General features: G+C 35.5%; 1 protein-coding gene across 49 annotated transcripts in view; it reads left to right on the top strand.

The window, feature by feature from the left end:
• CCDC171 (coiled-coil domain containing 171) overlaps positions 1–22,054 on the top strand; it is a 416,355-nt gene that overhangs the window by 353,033 nt on the left and 41,268 nt on the right. For 42 of the 49 annotated variants that reach the window (XM_063609154.1, XM_063609151.1, XM_063609129.1 and 39 more), the window contains one exon: positions 12,901–13,053. In XM_063609154.1, coding sequence (XP_063465224.1) covers positions 12,901–13,053 — 153 coding nt within the window. Of the gene's footprint in view, positions 1–12,900; positions 13,054–14,745; positions 15,807–22,054 lie in introns of those variants that run through there. The other 7 variants (XM_063609158.1, XM_063609155.1, XM_063609147.1 and 4 more) reach the window with 5 other exon arrangements.

Here is a 22,054-nt window from a genome sequence, read left to right as displayed (position 1 = left end):
GCAGATAAATCTGTTGGCAAAGCAAGGAGATACTTGGCAGTCTGACATCCTGATACAGTCCTTCTTACACACATGTGCAGATAATTCCATTGGCAAAGCGAGAAGGTAGTTGGCAGTCTGACATCCTGATACAGTCCTTCTTACACAACTTTTTCCTGGAATGGAATGTCCTGGTGAAACAAGTATTTGTGGACAGGACCAGAAACCAAACATCAAACTAGAGTACAATTGCACATCTCTGATGGGGATTTTATTGGAGTCACAGTTGCTGTTTGCATGCTATTAGTAATAGGCTGTCTATATCTCATTCCCTGCTATATTCTTAAAATTTGTAAAATATTGGAATGAAAGTAAGTCCAATAAGTGGGCAACCTTATCAGATTAACCTTTTGATAATGAAGAAAATAATGAAATTTCCTTTAATTCCTGGTGCCAATGAACACACATTTTTTTCTAATGGTGATCTTTTTATTTTTATTTTTACATATTTAGGAGGTACAAATGCAGATTTCTTACTTGCATATATTGCATAGTGATGGAGTCTGCTCTTTTAGTATATCCATTATGTGAGTAGTGAACATCATATCCTGACCACCCTCTCACCTTTTGTAATCTCCAATGTCTGTTATTCCACTCTGTACATCCATGTGTAGCCATTGTTTAGCTCCCACTTATAAGTGAGAACATGCAATATTTGACTTTCTGTCTCTGAGTTATTTCACTTATAATGGCCTTAATTATATCCATGTGGCTGCATAAGACATGAGTTTACTTTTTTAATGCCTGTGTAGTATTCCATGGTATATATGTGCACACACACGCACACACCATATTTTCTTTATCCAAACCTCTGTTGATGGACACTTAGGTTGATTTCATATCTTTGTTATTATGGATAGTGCTACAACAGACATATGAATGCAGCTGTTTTTTTGGTATAAAAATAGGGTATAATTTCCCCACTGTATATTTTTATTGACTTTGTCAAAGATCAGTTGGCTGTAGGTATGTGGCTTTATTCCTCGGTTCTCCATTCTGTTCCATTGATCTGTATGTCTGTTTTGTGCTAGTACCATGCTATTTTGGTTATGATAGCCTTGTAGTATAATTTGAAGTTAGGTTATGTGATGCCTCTAGCTTCGTTCTTTTTGCTTAGGATTGCTTTGGCTATTAGGGCTCTTTTTTTAATATACTTTAAGTTCTGGGATACATGTGCAGAATGTGCAGGTTTGTTACATAGGTATACCTGTGCCATGGTGGTTTGCTGCACCCATCAATTCATCATCTACATTAGATATTTCTCTTAATGCTATCCTTCCCCTAGCCCCCCACCCCACAACAGGCCCCGGTGTGTGATGTTCCCCTCCCTGTGCCCATATGTTCTCATTATTTAACTCCCACTTATGAATGAGAACATAGGGTGTTTGGTTTTCTGTCCTTGTGATAGTTTGCTGAGAACGATGGTTTCCAGCTTCATCCGTGTCCCTGCAGAGGACATGAACTCATTCTTTTTTTGTGGCTGCATAGTATTCCATGGTGTATATGTGCCACATTTTCTTTATCCAGTCTTCATTGATGGACATTTTGGTTGGTTCCGAGTCTTTGCTATTGTGAACAGTGCTGCAGTAAACATATGTGTGCATGTGTCTTTATAGTGGCATGATTTATAATACTTTGGGTATATACCCAATAATGGGATTGCTGGGCCAAATGGTATTTCTAGTTGTAGATCCTTGAGGAATCACCACACTGTCTTCCACAATGGTTGAACTAATTTACACCCCCCCAATGGTGTAAAAGTGTTCCTATTTCTCCACATCCTTTCCAGCATCTGTTGTTTTCCTGACTTTTTAATGACTGCCATTCTAACTAGCATGAGATGGTATCTCATTGTTGTTTTGATTTGCCTTTCTCTAATGACCACTGATGATGAGCTTTTTTTCATATGTTTGGTGGCCATATAAATGTCTTCTTATGAAAAGTGTCTGCTCGTATCCTTTGCCCACTTTTTGATGGCTTTGTTTCTTTCTTTCTTGTAAATTTGTTTAAGTCCCTTGTAGATTCTGGATACTAGCCCTTTGTCAGATGGCTAGATTGCAATAATTTTCTCCTATTCTGTAGGTTGCCTTTTCACTCTGATGATAGTTTCTTTTGGTGTGCAGAAGCTCTTTAGTTTAATTAGACCCCATTTGTCAATTTTGGCTTTTGTTGCCATTGCTTTTGGTGTTTTAGTCATGAAGTCTTTGCCCATGCCTATATCCTGAATGGTATTGCCTAGGTTCTCTTCTTGGGTTTTTATGGTTTTAGGTCTTACATTTAAGTCTTTAATCCATCTTGAGTTAATTTTTGTATAAGGTGTAAGGAAGGGGGTCCAGTTTCAGTTTTCTGCATATGGCTAGCCAGTTTTCCCAACACCATTTATTAAATAGGGAATCCTTTTCCCATTTCTTGTTTTTGTCAGGTTTGTAAAAGATCAGATGGTTGTAGATGTGTGGTGGTGTTATTTCTGAGGCCTCTGTTCTGTTCCATTGGTCTACATACTTGTTTTGGTACCAGTACCATGCTGTTTTGGTTACTGTAGCCTTGTATCATAGTTTGAAGTCAGGTAGCGTGATGCCTCCAGCTTTGTTCTTTTTGCTTCAGATTGTCTTGGCTATACGGGCTCTCTTTTGGTTCCATATGATATTTAAAGTAGTGTTTTTCTAACTCTGTGAAAGAAGCCAATGGCATCTTGATGGGAATAGCATTGAATCTATAAATTACTTTGGGCAGTGTAGCCATTTTCACGATATTGATTCTTCCTATTCATGAGCATGGAATGTTTTTCCGTCTGTTTGTGTCCTCTCTTATTTCCTTGAGCAGTGGTTTGTAGTTCTCCTTGAAGAGGTCCTTCACATCCCTTGTACCTTATATTCCTAGGTATTTTATTCTCTTTGTCGCAATTGTGAATGGGAGTTTGCTCATGATTTGGCTATTTGTCTATTTTTGGTGTATAGGAATGCTTGTGATTTTTGCACATTGATTTTGTATCCAGAGACTTTGCTAAAGTTGCTTATGAGCTTAAGGTGTTTTGGGACTGAGGTGATGGGGTTTTTTAAATATACAATCATGTCATCTGCAAACAGATAATTGACTTCTTCTCTTCCTATTTGAATACCCTTTATTTCTTTCTCTTGCCTGATTGCCTTAGCCAGAACTTCCAATGCTATGTTGAATAGGAGGGGTGAGAGGACATCCTTGTCTTGTGCTAGCTTTCAAAGGGAATGCTTCCAGTTTTTGCCCATTTAGTATGATATTGGCTGTGGATTTGTCATAAATGGCTCTTATTATTTTGAGATATGTTCCATCAGTACCTAGTTTATTGAATGTTTTTAGCATGAAGCAGTGTTTAATTTTATCGAAGGCCTTTTCTGCATCTATTGAGATAATCATGTGGTTTTTGTCATTGGTTTTGTTTATGTGATGGATTATTTATTGATTTGCATATGATGAACCAGCCTTGCATCCCAGAGATGAAGCCAACTGGATCATGGTGGATAAGCTTTTAGATGTGTTGCTGGATTCAGTTTGCCAGTATTTTACTGAGGATTTTCACATTGATATTCATCAGGGATATTGTCCTGAAATTTTCTTTTTTTGTTGTGTCTCTGCCAGGTTTTGGTATCAGGATGATGGTGGCCTCATAAAATGAGTTAGGGAGGAGTTCTTCTTTTTCTGTTGTTTGGAATAGTTTCAGAAGGAATGGTGCAGCTCCTTTTTGTACCTCTGGTAGAATTCAACTGTGAATCCGTTTGGTGCTGGGCTTTTTTGGTTGGTAATTACTGCCTCAATTTCAGAACTTCTTATTGGTCTATTCAGGGATTCGACTTCTTCCTGGTTTAGTCTTCGGTGGGTATATGTGTCCAGGAATTTATCCATTTCATCTAGATCTTCTAGTTTATTTGCATAGGGGTATTTATAGTATACTCTGATGGTAGTTTGTATTTCTGTGGGAGCAGTGGTGATCTCCCCTTTATGATTTGTTATTGTGTCTATTTGATTCTTCTGTCTTTTCTTCTTTATTTGTTTGGCTAGCAGTCTATATATTTTGTTAATCTTTACAAAAAACCAACCCCTGGATTCATTGAGTTTTTGAAGGGTTTTTTGTGTCTCTATCTCCTTCAGTTCTGCTGTGATCTTACTTATTTCTTGTCTTCTGCTAGCTTTTGAATTTGTTTGCTCTTGCTTCTCTAGTTCTTTTAATTGTGATGTTAGGGTGTTGATTTTAGATCTTCCCTGCTTTCTCTTGTGGGCATTTAGTGCTATAAATTTCCCCCTAACCACTGCTTTTGCTGTGTCCCAGAGATTCTGGTACATTGTGTCTTTGTTCTCATTGGTTTCAAAGAATTTATTTATTTCTGCCTTAATTTTGTTATTTACCCAGTAGTCATTCAGTAGCAGGTTGTTCAGTTTCCATGTAGTTGTGCGGTTTTGAGTGAGTTTGTTAATCCTGAGTTCTAATTTGATTGCCCTGTGGTCTGAGAGACTGTTACGATTTCTGTTTTGCATTTGGTGAGGAGTGTTTTACTTCCAATTATGTGGTTGATTTTAGAATAAGTGCTATGTGATTCTGAGAAGAATGTATATTCTGTTGATTTGGAGTGGAGTGTTCTGTAGACATCTGTTAGTTCTGCTTGGTCCAGAGCTGAGTTAAAATCCTGAATATCCTTGTTAATTCTCTGTCTTGTTCATCTGTGTAATATTGACAGTGTGGTGTTGAAGTCTCCCACTATTATTGTGTGGGAGTCTAAGTCTCTTTGTATGTCTCTAAGAACTTGCTTTATGAATCTGAGTGCTCATGTATTGGGTGCATATATATTTAAGATAGTTAGCTCTTCTTGCTGCATTGATCCCTTTACCATTATGTAATGCCCTTCTTTGTCTTGTTTTGATCTTTGTTGGTGTAAAGTCTGTTTTATCAGAGACCAGGATTACAACCCTGCTTTTTTTTTTTTTTTTGCTTTCCATTTGCTTTGTAAATATTCCCCCATCCGTTATTTTGAACCTATGTGTGTCTTTACACATGAGATGGGTCTCCTGAATACAGCACACCAATAGTTCTTGACTCTTTATCCAATTTGCCAATCTGTGCCTTTTAATTGGGGCATTTAGCCTATTTACATTTAAAGTTAATATTGTTATGTATGAATTTCGTCCTGCCATTATGATGCTAACTGGTTATTTTGCCTATTAGTTGATGCAGTTTCTTCATAATGTCAATGGTCTTTACGTTTTGGTTTGCATTTGCAGTGGCTGGTATCAGTTTTTCCTTTCCATATTTAGTGCTTCTTTCAAGAGCTCTTGTAAGGCAGGCCTGGTGGTGACAAAATCTCTCAGCATTTGCTTGTCTGTAAAGGATTTTATTTCTCCTTTGCTTAGGAAGCCTAGTTTGGCTGGATATGAAATTCTGGGTTGATTATTACTGTCTGTAATTATATTGAATATTGGCCTCCACTGTGTTCTGGCTTGTAGGGTTTCTGCAGAGAGATATGCTGTTAGGCTGATGGGCTTTCCTTTGTGGATAACCTGACCTTTCTTTCTAGCTACCCCTAACGTTTTTCCTTCATTTCAACCTTGGTGAATCTGACAATTACGTGTCTTGGGGTTGCTCTTCTCAAGGAATATCTCTGTGGTATTCTCTATATTTCCTGAATTTGAATGTTGGCCTGTCTTACTAGGAGAAGTTCTCCTGGGAAATTCTCCTGGATAATATCCTGAAGTGTGTTTTCCAACTTGGTTCCATTCTCCCTGTCACTTTTAGGTACACCAATCAAACATAGGTTTGGTCTTTTCACATAATCTCATATTTCTTTGAGGGTTTGTTAGTTCCTTTTCATTTTTTTCTCCATTCTTGTCTTCACACTTCATTTCGTTAGATTAATCTTGAACCTCTGATATCCTTTTTTCTGATTGATCGATTTGGCTACTGATACTTGTGTATGCTTCACGAAGTTCTTGTGCTGTGTTTTTCAGGTCCATCAGGTCATTTATGTTCTTCTCTAAACTGGTTATTCTAGTTAGCAGTTCCTCCAACCTTTTATCAAGGTTCTTAGCTTCCTTGTGTTGGGTTAGAACATGCTCCTTTAGCTCAGAAGAGTTTATTACCTACCTTCTGAAGCCCAATTCTGTCTATTTGTCAAACTCATTCTCCATCCAGTTTTGTTTCCTTGCTGGTAAGGAGTTGTGATCCTTTGGAGGAGAAGAGGGATTCTGGTTTTTGGAATTTTCAGCCTTTTTGAGCTGGGTTTTCCTCATCTTAGTGGATTTGTCTACCTTTGGTTTTTGCTGTCGGTGACCTTTGGATGCAGTTTTTGCATGGTTGCTCTTTTTGTTGATGTTGATACTATTGCTTTCTGTTTAGTTTTCCTTCTAACAGTCAGGTCCCTCTTCTGCAGGTCTCCTGGAGTTTGCTGGGATTCCACTTCAGACCGTTTGCCTAGGTATCACCAGCAGAGGCTGCAGAACAGCAAAGATTGCTGCCTGCTCCTTTCTCTGGAAGCTTCGTCCCAGAGGGGCACCTGCCAGATGCCAGCCGGAGCTCTTGTATATGAGGCGTCTGTCGACCCCTGCTGGGAGGTGTCTCCCTGTTAGGAGGCATGGGGGTCAGGGACCCCCTTGAGGAGGCAGTCTGTCTCTTAGCAGAGCTCGAGTGCTGTGCTGGGAGATCTGCTGCTCTCTTCAGAGCTGGCAGGCAGGAACGTTTAAGTCCGCTGAAGCTGTGCCCAGAGCTGCCCCCCTTCCACCAGGTACTCTGTCCCAGGGAGATGGGAGTTTTATCTATAAGCCCCTGACTGGGGCTGCTGTGTTTCTTTCAGCGATGCCCTGCCCAGAGAGGAGGAACCAAGAGAGGCAGTCTGGCTACAGTGGCTTTGCTGAACTGCAGTGGGCTCTGCCTAGTCTGAAGGCTAGTCTGCTGCCTAGTTCCTGGAGGCTTTGTTTACACTGTGAGGGGAAAACCGCCTTCTCAAGCGTCAGTAATGGCAGACATCTCTCCCCCCACCAAGCTTGAGCATCCCAGGTTGACTTCAGACTGCTGTGCTGGCAGCGAGAATTTCAAGCCAGTGGATCTTAGCCTGCTGGGCTCCATGGGGGTGGGATCTCCTGAGGAATACCACTTGGCTCCCTGGCTTCAGGCCCCTTTCCAGGGGAGTGAACGGTTCTGTCTTGCTGGTGTTCCAGGTGCCACTGGGGTATGAAAAAAAACTCCTGCAGATAGCTTGATGTCTGCCCAAATTGCCGCCCAGTTTTGTGCTTGAAACCCAGGGCCCTTGTGATATAGGCACCCAAGGGAATCTCCTGGTCTGTGTTGTGAAGACTGTGGGAAAAGCATAGTATCTCTGCCGGATAGCACCATCCCTCACGTCAGGGTCCCTCCTGGCTTTACTTGGTTTGGAGAGGGAGTTCCCTGACCCCTTTTGCTTCCCGGGTGAGGCGATGCCCCACTCTGCTTCTCCTCACCCTCTGTGGGCTGTACCTACTGTCTAAGCAGCCCCAATGAGATGAACCAGGTACCTCATTTGGAAATGCAGAAATCACCCACCTTCTGCATTGGTCTTGCTGGGAGCTGCAGACTGGAGCTTTTCCCATTCAGCCATCTTGCCCAGGAATCCTCTATTTTTGTTTTATATGAATTTTGGGATTGTTTTTTCTAACTCTTTGAAAAATGACATTGGTAATTTGATAGCGATTGCTTTGGATCTGTAGATTGCTTTAGGCAATATGGTCATTTTAATGATGTTAATCCTTCCAATTCATGATCATTGGATATTTTTCCAATTGTTTGTCTCATCTACAATTTCTTTCATCAGTGTTTTGTAGTTCTACTTGTAGATTTTTCCATCTTTGGTTAAATATATTCTTAGTGTTTTTTTTCTTATAACTATTGTAAATTGGATAGCCTTCTTGATTTTGTCTTCGGGTAGATTATTATGGGTGTATGGAAATGCTGCTGATTTGTGTACATTAATTTTGCATCCTGAAACTTTACTGAATTTATCAAATCTAAGTGTTTTTTGGTGGATTCTGTAGGATTTTATAGATAGAAGAATATGTCATCAGCAAGCAGGGATACTTTGACTTCCTGTTTGCCAATTAAGATACCTGTTATTTTTTCCTCTTGCCTGATTGCTTTGTCAAGGACTTCCAGTACTGTGTTGAATAAAAGTGGCAAAAAGTGGACATCCTTTTCTTGTTCCAATTCTTAGAATGCTTTCAACTTTTCTTCATTAAGTATAATGTTGGCTGTGGGTTTGTCATGTAGGCCCTTTACTATGTTGAGGCCTCTTCCTTCTCTGCCTAGTTCTTTGAGGATTTTTATCATGATGGTATACTGAATTTTACCAAATGCCTTCTCTGCATCTATTGAGAGGATCTTATGGTTTTTGTCCTTAATTCGGTTTATGTGATATATCATGTTTGTTGATTTACATATGTTGAACCATCCTTGCATTCCTGCAGTAAATCTCACCTGATTATAGTGTATTATCTTTTTGATGTGCTGTTGGATTCCATTTGCTAGTATTTTGTTGAGCATAACCATGTTATCATTGTGAGATCTTCTTCCTTAGGAATGACATAATAAATAGTAACTTTTATTATCAAAGAGAAACAAATATTTAAATATTTTATATTTAAAATATTCACATTATGTCTAATAATTTACACCTCTCAGAAATATTGAATCTTTCTTTTATGAGCAAAAATAGTAATTTTCCTATTTGATATCATTACCACAAGTAACATTTACCTGAGCCTTTATTATATGCCAGGTAGTTTAAGCTCATTTCATGTATTAATACTCATTTAATTTCTATAAAATGTTATAAGGTATGAATTTTTATCCTGATTTTGTGAAAATGTGTTACATTTCACATATTTAATATATCTGGCATATGTGTTTTACACAATATATTTACTTTACATAAGATACAGAATGAAGTATGTTTATAATTATATGAATTAAAGTCAAAGTGTTAGAGGTTTTTGCTTTCCAATTACTCAAAAATGTAGATAAAAGATTTGATATTTTGGCATGTAGGCTTTATGATATTTTCCACTATTTTCTTCTTCTCTGAATATCGGGCCCCCAACTATCCCATTGTTCCTGATGTTCAAATTTGAAGTCAGTCTAAACTACTTAATAATATGTACATAACAAATTATATAAATGATGTTCTAGTCTTCAAGTGACATGCACCTGTTTGTATCTTATAACTTTTTATATTCTAATGCACATATACTTTAAAAAAATGGATAGATATGGAATTTTATGTTTGAATTCCCTTGTCTTATTACTGTCCATTATAAACACTATAGATTATCCCTAAAACAAAGGCCATTCTTGCTCAGAAACTGTCTTTTGTTCTTCATATACTAACCGAGTCCCACTGAGATACAGATCTCACTGCATGGTATAGTCAAAATAAGCCCCTGGGGCCAAGGATGACAACAGGATAAGTTCTCAAATCCTGGACTTGCTGTATATAATATCGTGCTGTTTTGTCATTGTTTCCTAATGTAAAATAATGTGATCTTTTAATAAAGGAACAGGATATGTTGTAGAGGGTTAGACTTTAGGAGATTGATACAGGGGTCAGTAGATGCTTACTCCCTGTTTCTTCTACTCCCTCAGTTAATTCAGACTCTCATTTCCATTTCTTCTGCCAATTTGACACCTTTCTTTTGTATTAAAGAGTTGAATTTCCCATTGGTATGCTTTACTATATAGTTTGAATCACTTATTAATACTGGAAGTTAACATTCTTTATTCTTCAAAGGATATGTGGCTTCTTTGAATAATTGCCATTTCAGTGATACTCCTCATACCTTCCAGTTTTGAAGGAGACTTTTGTTTAGAAGAGCATGGTATTTTGTATACATATTAGTAACATGAAACATGCTTTCTGTATTGATTATTGTACCTTGCTGCTCTGAAAAAGTATCATATGCACTATTATACAAATTTTATTTTGTCTCTCAAATGAAAATACTACTTTAAGAGAGTTGGAATGTTTAAGATTTGAAATCCTAAGCAAAATTGGAATATTTTATTCTTTTTAGTGTTATAAAGAAGTAATATGTGGTTTATATTAATATTTCACTGAATATTAGAATTTAGTTATTAAAAGTAGATCAAGGAAGAGTTAGCCACTATATAAAATTTCTGACATTACTTCTCAAAAAATTTATTTTTAAAGGGAGATTTGAAGGAATATCATTTATATTATTTATTCCTTTTAGAATGTCATAAAGATGAAATTCGTAAAGTGTGTTTCTCCAAGTTTAGAAAATGGGATAACTTTTAAAATGTGGAACTTTTAATCGTAAAATATTAAATGCCAATTCTCTTGTGACTTACGGTGAAATAATAATCCAGGAGCCTATTACTGATGGAAGGGAACTTTCTTATCATTCAATAAGCATTTATGCATGTTTCAGCCTTTTATACATTTTAGGTCCTTAGACAATAAAAGTATATATATATAAGAACCACATATTTCAGATTGTCTCATTTAGATTTTAGTGGAGAATTTAAAAATAGAGCAATAGTAATAATACTACAATGAAATTCAATAGTTTACCATTTTTAGAGTGCTTTCTTATATTAAATGCAATATAGGTGAAGGGTTAAGAGAGTGGGTTTGTATGAGAAATACTTGGATTTGTGTCCTGATCATTGTACAACTAATTGTAAACTTGGACTAGTTATTTAATCCCTCCAAGCTCCTGTGTTTTGCTCTGAAAAACTAGGTTAAAAAAAGTATGTACTCCATATAGTTACTGTAAAGATAAATGAAATTAAGCATGTAATATGCTACATGGTCCCTGCGCTTCAGTAAATCCCTAGTAAACATTAGCCGTTTTAATTTTCTGAGCCTTACAACAGTTTTGGAAGTAGACAAGAAAAGGACTCTTTTTCCCATTTTATAGAGGGAGGAGATGGAGGCTCAGAGGGATTATGTGGCATTTCCCAACAACATAGAGTTGAATCAAAGTAAGAATCAGAAAAAAAAAAAAACAAAAAAACCCAGGACTTGTGATTTCTGGTCCACTATCTCAATGGAGAAGATACATGAATTTATAAGAATTGAGAGATACTTGACATAGGAAAAAACAGATGTAATTCAAGTTTCTGATTTTCACAGACTTTTGAGATGCAGAGATATAGTTTGTATTAGTATTAGCTATAAACTTGCCTTGAAATGATTCAAAGGAAGATAGGTTAGGATATGTCAGATATTCCCAGGTAAGAAGTCATATAATGCTTATGTAGTGTTGGTTACTAAATTCATATTTGTGTACTTCACCCTTTTATGCCTAGCCTATAGTTATGCTTCTGCTTTTTTTCAACTTGAACAGAGTATTATTAATAATTTATTCATTAAATTAGGTGTTAAGATTATACTTTCCCAAACATCATCACCCTTTTGTAGAAGGTATTTTGTAACAATATATGGTTTCAACTTATGGTTTTTATCTTTTCTAATTTTTCATTCATTCATTCATTCATTCATTCATCAAAACAGTCATTAATTCAAGCAGTCATTCAAACAGGTACTCACTATCCCTGAAGCTCTAGATATGTATAGGTGGAGTATCTGGCCTTAAGTAGCTCCTCAGTCTAGTAAAGAAGATAAACATGTAAACTAATAAATTTCTACTAAAGCAATAATATGCAACAGTAGAAGCAGGCATGAAGGATCCACAGAAAACCAGGATAGAAGTTAACACTGCCTTTTTTGGTCTCACAAGAGAATTCTTGAAAAAGATCTGAGCTGGTTTTTTGAGGGCAAATAAGAATTTATTAGGCCAAAAGGTCTGAATTTTCTTACTCTTACCTGCAAGTAACTAACTTACCTCTGTTTTGCATACATTTACTATATTGTTTCTTTTTCTTTGTTCACTAAGTTATTTTTCACATGCATTCACAATTGCTCAAATGTATAATTTCTCAAAGCTTTCCTAATTCATAACCTTAAGATAGAATGTAATTTGCAAATTCTCAGACTGTCTACCATTATACTAAGTTCTGGCTGTTGTAGGAACATTTTTCTTGTAAACAATATAATATTATTTTTGAAAATGTATTCGAAATATGGGATTTATTTTGCTATATTTGAGTTATTTTGAAAGCCTTTTTTAAAAAGGCATAATAGTATCCTGGACTTAAAATTCATTACAAATTGCTTTAGAAGAAAAATTCTGTAAAATATGATTAAACTGTGATACAATAATTCCCTAAATACGGTACTGTTTAGAGGAGATAATAAGTTACCAGAACTTGCTTATGTTAATTGTTTTATTATGTATAGTGCAATGTGAGGGCATTTCTGTGTTACATGAATCAACATAATTATACTTTTCTTACAAAATAAGAATCACATTTACTCTTAAAAATCACAAGATTATTTTAGCTCCTTTTGTTTCAAAACATTTGTTTTTTAGGTGGATTAAAAATTTTACCAACTCAGCTTATTTTGAAATATCTTGTTTGTATACCCATTAAGATTGCACCTCTCTTAAGATGGAAATTTAGGTCAAATTACAACTTGAATTTAACTTTACTACAGAAAATAACTGTGCCATCTTTTAAAACCGCATTCTAAATTTTAAGCACAATAGATCAAAGTATATCTTATTTAAATAAATACTCTAGAATGAAGTCTCAATTATTTTCTCACAAACTTTCTTAAAATAGTCGCTGTTCTCAATATAAAATGTGAGGTTTAGCTTTATTATTTTAAAGAAAGATGAAAAGTTGTTTATTTTAAAATTTTAATGCTTTTGCTTTCAAATTATGGAAATTCTCCTTTGGGGACATATTTATTTGAATTATATGTGACATTATTTTTATTTCTTAAGGCTATGATTAAAAGTTTCATGGATGTCTACCAGCTTGCAAGCACTAGAATCATGACATTAGAGAAGGAAATGACATCTCATCGAAGTCACGTTGCGGCCTTGAAATCAGAACTTCACACTGCTTGTTTACGTGAAAATGCAAGTTTACAATCAGTAAGTCCTTGTCTAACAATATTTTTATAACTTTTTGAATCTTGGGTTACATTTACATTTATGTTTTTAACGTTCATAAGATCATTTGCCAATATATGTAATTTAGGGTAAATGATCGATCAAGTGACATAAAATTATTTGTGTGGAGAAAAATTTGAAAGAAGAAAAGCAATTAATTTTTTCATTGTATTATGTATAAAGATATGCGTATTGTTATCAATGCTAAAACACTACATCAAGATTCCTTTGTGTTTGGCAGTGCAGCTGACAGTTGGATTTGGCAGTATGCATAGTTAAAGCTTGCAACTGTCTGAAGATTCAGTGTGTCCCATTAAGACAGAATATTATTAATTATGCGTATAACCAAAATGGTAATTAGAACATGTGATTATTCTCTGTAGAAAACGAGACTTATCCATAATACATGCCTAGCTAAAGATGCATGTTGTGATTCATCTATATGATTAAAATTCAGTTTCAGCAGCTATTTTCATGTCTTAAAATTTTAGCCCATGATGAAGTTTGGGCTCACTTAACACTAAAAAAAAATTTCTCTACTTCAAATATATGGTTGGGGAGTTTTAAAAAATGAATGTATTGTGACATAAAGGATTAAGTAAACGTTTAAACTTTCCCTCGAAAGTCTAATATGTCAACAGTAGATTCAGTAGGTTACCAATAATTGGAATGTCTTTTTAATTTTTTTTGGTTTGATTACAGTGACTTATAAAGAAAAACAGTATCATTTTGCTATTCAGCTGTTGACCCATTTCAAATGCTACATTCAACAGCAAAAGAGTTAGCATTAAAACAAATAGATGCATGGCTGTGGTCTGATTCCTCACCTTCTGGTCTTGGCTCAAGTGCCAGCGTCCAAATAAATCCTTTGTAACCAGGGTATTCAAAATCACAACCATCAACCCTCCCTGCCCCCTGAAAAACTCTCTGTCTCTCTTTTGCCCCATATTTCCTGTCTCCCTTCCACCTTTCTTATTTTATTTTTTTTCCCTCTAGCAGTTATCATCAAACTGACATATGGTGCATTTTATTTATTTGCTTATTGTTTGTCTGCTCCTTCCTCAGTAGAATGTAGGTTCCATAAAGAAAGGCAATTTTCAGTGCTTACCTCATTGCTGTTGAGACATTCCAGTTCCAAGAGCAGTCTGCCTTATAGTAGGTGCTCAATAAATATTTATTGAGTGAAAAGTATGAGTAATTTATCCAATAAATGTAAAAAGGCAGTTATTTGGGACCAGAGTTGTGAGTTCAGTTTTTAAAATGACTTTGTTAATTTCTTAATGAGAGATTAGTAAATTTGACCTCCACCAAGAGAAATTAAAATGAAGAGGAAACTTCTTAAAATTTTGGAGTATTTGGAATTTATTCTAGCCTTTTTCATATTTCTTCTTGCTATCTCTGATTTGATTGGTTAATTTTACATTATACTGTTTAAGTTGTATCAGCTTTGTTGGGTCGTACTATTATTACTTTCTACTATTATTTAATATGAAAACAATTACTTGTATTTTAAGAAGACCAAACTTGGTAAGGTGAGATTGTTTCTCCGTGGGTTCAAAAAATTTTTGCCAATTGGTATGCTACTGATATCTTAATGAAAGTGTGTTTAATATGCTTCACAATCATACCAAAACTCCACTTTTCAACATTTTTCCCCTTTGAACATATCTACAGGATACATTCATCATTTCATGTAGAAGAGGTGGTTCACCTGGTAGTGATTCTTCATCTATGTAATGCGAAACATTCCCCCAGGTGATTCTGATGTATCCTTTTAAGAGCATGCTGCCCAATTCCATGTCTCGACAGGATGTGTGCTCTCCTGTCTTTTTCCTTAGTTGAGAATCACTGTTTTAAAAATAATAAACTTGTGTAATGGTTTTTATTTTTTAAAGATATTTGTATATGCATTTACTTACTTGAACTTTTTAAAACTCTCTAAAGGAAGTAGAAAAACCTTTGTCTTTGTATTTCATAGATGAGAGGCAATATTGTTTGGTGGGTAAGAGCATGGGCTTTGGAGGTATATCCGTTAGGAATACCATCAAGTGTAAATAACAGAAGATCTGACTAGCACAATTTAAAAAATAGAGGAGTGTGCATATCTCTTTGACCTACTGATTTCATTTCCTTTGGTTATATACCCAGTTGTGGGATTGCTGGATCACATGATAGTTCTAGTTTTAATTTTTTGAGGAAACTTCATACTGTTTTCCATGACTGTACTAATTTACATTCCCACAGCCAGCGTGTGCAAAGATTCCTTTTTCTCCACATCTTCACCAACACTTACCTTTTGTTTTTTGTTAACAGCCATTGTAACAGGAGTGAGGTGATATCTCATTGTGGTTTTCATTTGCATTTCCCCGAAGATTAGTGATATTGAGCATTTTTTCATATACAAGTCCATTTGTATGTCTTCTTTTGAGAAATGTCTATTTAGGTCTTTTGCCCATTTTAAAAATCAGGTTATTTGTTTTCTTGCTATTGTTAGAGGTCCTTACATATTTTGGATATTAATCCCTGTCACATGTATAGCTTGCAAATATTTTCTCCCATTCTGTAGGTTGTCTCTTCACTGTGTTGATTGTTTCCTTTGCTGTGCAGAGCTTTTTAGTTTGATTTAATCTCATTTGTCTGTTTTTCATTTTATTGCATATAATTTTTAAGATCATATACCAAAAAATCATTGCCAAGAACAATGGCATGGAGTTCCCCCATGCTTTCTTCTAGTAGTTTCAGAGTTGTGATATCTGCGCTCCTATGTTTATCACAGCACTGTTCACAATAGCCAAGATACATAATCAGCCTAAGTGTCCATCAATGGATGGATGGATGAAGGAAATATGGTATATATACGTAATAAATACTATTCAGTCACAAAAAAGAACAAAATCTTGTCATTTATGACAACATGGATGAATCTGTAGGACATTATGTTAAATGAAATAAGCCAGGCATAGAAAGACAAATACTGCATCTCACTCATATGTAGAATCTAAAAAAATAATCTCATAGTAGAGAACAGATTGGTGGTTACCAGAGGATGGAGTGGATAGGGGAGAGAGAGCAATGGGGAGATGTTGGTCAGAGGATATATAATTACAGTTAGGTAGGAGAAATAAGTTCTAGATCTCTATTGTACAACATGGTGACTATAGTTAATAAAGACGTATTCTTGAAAAGTGCAAAGAGTGGATTTTAAGTGTTCCTACCATAAAAACGATACCTATGTGAGGTATTACATTTGTTAATTAGCTAGATTCTAACAATTTTACAATGGATGTATACTTGAAAATATGTTGTACATGATAAATACATGCAATTTCATCTTTCAATTAAAAAATAGAGAACTTTTTTTCTCACAGGAAGTCTAGAAGTAGGTGATTATTGTTAATTAGTTTAGTGCCTCAACTTTTCTGTAATTTCTCTGCTACTCCCTCATTGTCATAAGATTGCAGCCCAGATCTAGGATTTGTAGTAACATTCAAGTCAGAAGGATGGGATAGCCCAACAACAGTTTATATATGTGTTACTCAGTTATATATATGCCTCCAAAGGCATGTATATAGATATATAGATATAGGTATCTAGATAATCTCTATACACACCTTAAAAGGCTTTTCCTTTTAAAAACATATATTTAATATTTATATATTTCAAACGAGGGAAAATATTCTAAAGAAGCTCCAAACAGGTTTTCTGCTTATGTTCCCATAGCTGGAAATTGGTCATGTGGCCACACGTAGCTGAAATAAGTTAAGGGACAAGGGAGTTAGGAAGGAGTAGATATTGTGTTAACCAGTTAATAGTGTGTGCCATAGAAGTCAAATAAGTTTGGATTCAGATTCTAGTTCTGTCAGTTGCTAACTATGTGGCTTGCATGTCAGGGCTTTCATCTGTAAAATGGGGATAATAATATTGCTACCTAATGAGATGTTGGGCAGTCTAGTGAGAAGTGTCAAAGTGCTTAGGACCTTGCCTCACACTTAGTCAAAAAAAAAAAAAAGTCAGCTATTATTCTGATCACCATTATCTTGATAGAAAGTCATTGGATTATACCGCAGGAAAAGATTATTTACTAACCTAACACTTTCAACTACAATTTTCATCATTTTATCCTGCTTCCTACTATAGCCTTGAGCATGTAACTCCTGTTCTTTGATCACCATTAGCATATTCCAGTGACTGAGCTCTCTGCTCCTTTCTGCAGCCTGTTTTCCTCTCCTTTCATTGATACATTCTTAAAAGGAATCTATACTTGCTTCTATGTACTCACTTTCCATTTATTCTTGAACTTTGCTACCAACTGACTTTTGAGACTGTCATTCTGCTGAGACTATTTTTCAAAAGTCACCAATAATTTTATGCCTGCTCTATCTGTTAGTTCCTTTCCATCCCTTTCAATTTTTATGCAACATCAGGTCTTTAGCTACTCCTTTCTTCTTTAAACACTCATCTCCTTTGTTTCACATGTCTACTTTTCCTTTGTTGACTCCCAGGCCTCTGCTTACTTGTGCTCTGCCTTCTTTGTATTATTAATTCTTTTCTTTATCTATTAATTCAAAATTTATTAAGCATCTGCTTTTTGGTGGGCACAGTTCTGTTCTTGGGGATGTCATAACCAAAACAGACAATCCTTGTTCTCGTGAACTTAAAATGGAATTATTTTTCATATAATCACACTAAATAATGTGTAATTACTAACCAAGACAATGCACTGAAAGGAAAGAACTTGACTGATAATGAGTTTTTTAAACAATGGGGCTGTCCTAGACTAGGGTATGAGTAAAACATTTTCAGAGTCAGTGATGCTTGAGCTAGTGTCTGAAGATTGGGTAGGAATTATCCAATGGTGCAAAAGAACAGGGATCGAGATCGAGAAAAGGGGAGTGGTGACTTCTACAAAGTTTCTGTGATGTAAAGAAGAAACTGAGAAAGACCAGTGTGGCTGGTGGAAGAAAGCAAAGGCCAAGAGAGGTCTAATATAAGAATGGTCTGGAGAAAAGGGCAGAGGTCAGACTTTGTTCTTTTTCCTAAGAGCAAAGGAAAACTCACTGAAAAATTTTAAAGGAGGAATGAGCTCAGATTTGCATTTTAGAAAAGATCACTTTGGCTACAGTGTGAGGAATCAGCTAGACATGAAGAACAAGAGAAAATGGTGTGCCTGAGACAATTCCTAGTTTTTTGCTTTTGGAAATGGATCAGTGGTCTCATTTACCGATAAAGAAAACAGTGGAATGGGGGGAATATTATGAATTTAGTTTTGAGTACGTTGAGTTTGAGGTTCCCTTAATCTAATGTTTTGAAATGTTAATATCCACTGACATAGATGGTTTGAGCATCAGGGACATATAGGTAGTACTTTGTACCATCACCTCTGAAAAGCACTGAATGTGTGCTCATTTCCTTTCCTTTGGAACTCACACATCTCTGTGTTCCTTATTGCATAGACCATTTTCTACCTATATTTAACAATATAGAAATAATCATTAAGTGGACATTATTTGAGGTATGGAGACAGAGGTGAATAAGCCATGATCTCTGCCCTTGTGAGTTCCTCTTCTAGCTGGGGAAACAGAGACATAAGCAAATCACAAAAATAGGCAAATAAAAAATCTGTGGATGCACAAATGAGAGAAGAGTACGTTCTAACATTGTCAGAAGAAAGTGCTGAGAAGATAATATATGTGTAGGAGTCTCTGAAGAATGTATAGCAATTTGACACCTTGTAAAGTGGGAAGAGCAATCAAAATATATATTTTATGTTGACTTGGGTCTTATGGATAGTACACATGTTTAATGAATGAAATTATCACTTTTGTATAATAGGAAATGTATTGTTATTTTAGTTCCATTCCCCGTCTTAATTAAAGCTACCCAACTCACCCAAACAGCCTGTACCCAGTAAGCCCAAGACTGCTTGCAATAGTCATTCCAAACCTTACCTTCATCGGTTCCCAATCCATTCTTGCACCATCCAGTTCCAGCTTTTTACTTTATAATCTGATTTGATTCCACTTCTGACCATTTTTTTCTTGATGCTCTTTCTTGATCTCTCTCATATTTGTTATTTTGGCTACTCTCAAAACTATTAACCAGCTGCCATTTTCCCCTTCTCACAGAAGGCTTTAGAATCAGGCAGGCCTGGATGTACATTCTGACACTGTTACTCATTAGCCATTAAAACACTCTAATCATCAGTTTTGATATTTGTAATAAGTAGATGAAAATTCCCACATTGTAGAGTTGTTATGAGGATGAAACAAAGACACAGTGTCTGGCATATTAGTAGGTGATCAATAAATATTCTCTTATTTGTGTGTAAAAAGATTTTCTGATAGTTATATATATTTCCTACAGCTAAGCTATACTATAATTTTAAGAAATATAAGTTAACTATGAGGAAATCTTTTTATCTGTAGGCAAAAGAACCCAAACAACCCTTATATCAGTGCTTTTAGCATATCATAAGTACTGTATTACCATTACTTGTTGTTGTTATGACTTATTTAATGAATCAAGGCAGCCAGTATGTACTCATTACTATCCTATCCAGCCATTTCACCAGATAAAAAATACTCATTATTTATCAAAAACATATGTCATTGTAATGCATATAAAGAGACTGATCATATTGTAGACATGAATAATTATCTTTAAAGCTATCCGTCTTTAGATAACATTTTCAGTTTTTTTAGCAACACACAATAATAATGCTGGAGTTCATGTAAGATTTCTCATCAGTTGTACACTTGCCAGTACTTTAACTTTTCCGGTATGTTGGTCTTTGGCCCATTAACTTAGGACTGCTCCAGAGCTTTTATCTTGAGTTATAATAACTAGAAAGGGCTTTGAGCAAAGAGCTTTTGAGTCCCATACAGCCCAGTAGAGAACAGTACAGCAGTCAGAACCAATCACTGCGGGTGTTTGGAGACCAGCACACCCACAGCTATGGAGAAACATGATACTTCAATCTTGAAACATAGAATGCCAAACCCAAATACCTTGCTGTGAGTTATGATGCTGCAAACTACAGTATTGATTTGCTTCATTTCCACTGTATGTTTAAGCAGTATGCTTTTAATTTTATAGGACTTTATTTATGAGTAAATTATAAATTACAACTCAGAGGACCATTCCATTAGTGTCTTTGCAGGAGAAATATCTTTGCATCATTGTTCAGATTACGTCAGATTTGATACTTGTCGGGTGGTATTATATTGTTAATAAAGGTGAATTGTTTAGATATTTTGGTTCAGTTAAGATGAAAAGCAAAGAATCCTCTTTTTCTTAAGTTCCAAAATAACATTTCACCACATTTATTTTAGTTATACTTTACGGATAGCAGAGGGATCATTTGTTAATATTAGTGTTGTGTAGATGGAGAAACTGACACAGAATTCAAGTATTTTTCTCCAGGTAAGTTGCTTCCACAAACATTCATATACCTTATCTTAGTTGATTATTGATACTCATTATTGAGTTTTTAGCTCTTTAGGAATATTTTTTTGAAACAGTTGTTAGCCTTGACAATTTGTTGAGAGAGGCTATACAGTGCACTTCAGTGGTATAAAGTACAGATTCTGGAGTTCATCTCCCTGGCTTTTAATTAGAAACCAATCAGATTACAAGCCAAGACCTCTGATTCCCTGTCAGGTGCTTTCCGACGAGACTGCAATGTGGAATAAGACAAATCTTTACCATCATGGCACTTCAGATATAGTGGAGAATACAACCATTGTACAAGTAATTAAAAGAGGGCCGTTAAAGTACAAGCGTAGGGTGCTTTCAGAGCATATAACTGAGGGACTTCACTTGGGCTGTGGTGAGGAAAGGCCTGCTTGGGGAATTGAAATCTCAGTTGAAAAAAATGAAGATTAAGTCGGAGTTGACATGAGAAAGCATGGCAAGCTCAAGGGATTGAAAGATGTCTAGCATGGTTGAAGCAGAGTGGATTAGATGGAGAATTGTGAGAGATGACACTGGGGGAGAAGGGGCCAGCTGTGTGGCATATAAGCTGTGATAAATTTCACCGTTTGAGAAACTCTCACTGTGATATCTCTGACAACTACATTACAAAATATTTACTCCTTTTGCTTTATTTTCCTTACTCCAAATTTCATTTTTTTCTATTCTCAAAATTCACCTGCATTTTATGTCACAACAGTGCTCATTTTACCCTTTTGCTAAATACTTCTTAGTTAGATTTTCGTTAAATTCTCCCATATTTTTATTGTGACTGCCAGCTCTGGCTTTTGGATACTAGTAGAGCTGAATAAGGAAAACATAAAATATCAAAAACTGGACAGCTCAGTCAACATGCAAACATATATATTTTTTGATCCTTGGCATATATTTCCAAACTTTTAAAGGTTTCTCATATTCTAGAAACTCAAGAGTTGTTTGTATAGGAAACAGGGGCCTGGAGTTATTAATGCATATTCCAATGGCCTCATACCTTCTTTCTAGAATTTTGTTTCATGTAATGCAGTTTCAGAAGATCCGCTTTCATCACGGTGACTAACCCAAATCCTGATAGTGACTTTTGGGACATGATATAAATTTTATATTTATATAAATATAAGTATACATTCATATAATATAAAACATATATTAGGTATATATTATTTTGTATATCAGTATAGACATTAATATATATTTATATAGTTCTATTCCACAGTGATGAAGTTTTACAAGGATGGAGCAAGAAGTGCCAGAATTAAAATTTCAAAGTGATCAGTATGATTGATTAGTAATTAAGTTGCAGAAAATATGGATAGTAACTGGCAACATAATGCTCTAATTATTCCTATTAGTTTTTCAAAGAATGGCAACAACTAAATATGCTTCTCAGTGTCTCCCCTACTATTTTATCTTTTTTACTAAATTGAGTTCTTTAAGGGTTTCAATTACCTATTAAACATCTGCACTTTGATTTTCTGCAAAAGCCTGAAATTCACTGAGGTCCCGAACTGAACAC

Source organism: Symphalangus syndactylus, chromosome 9 (assembly GCF_028878055.3).
Source record: "Symphalangus syndactylus isolate Jambi chromosome 9, NHGRI_mSymSyn1-v2.1_pri, whole genome shotgun sequence".
Lineage (NCBI taxonomy): Eukaryota > Metazoa > Chordata > Mammalia > Primates > Hylobatidae > Symphalangus > Symphalangus syndactylus.
The sequence above is the reverse complement of the archived record's forward strand: the minus strand, read 5'-3'. Positions and strand labels throughout refer to the sequence as shown.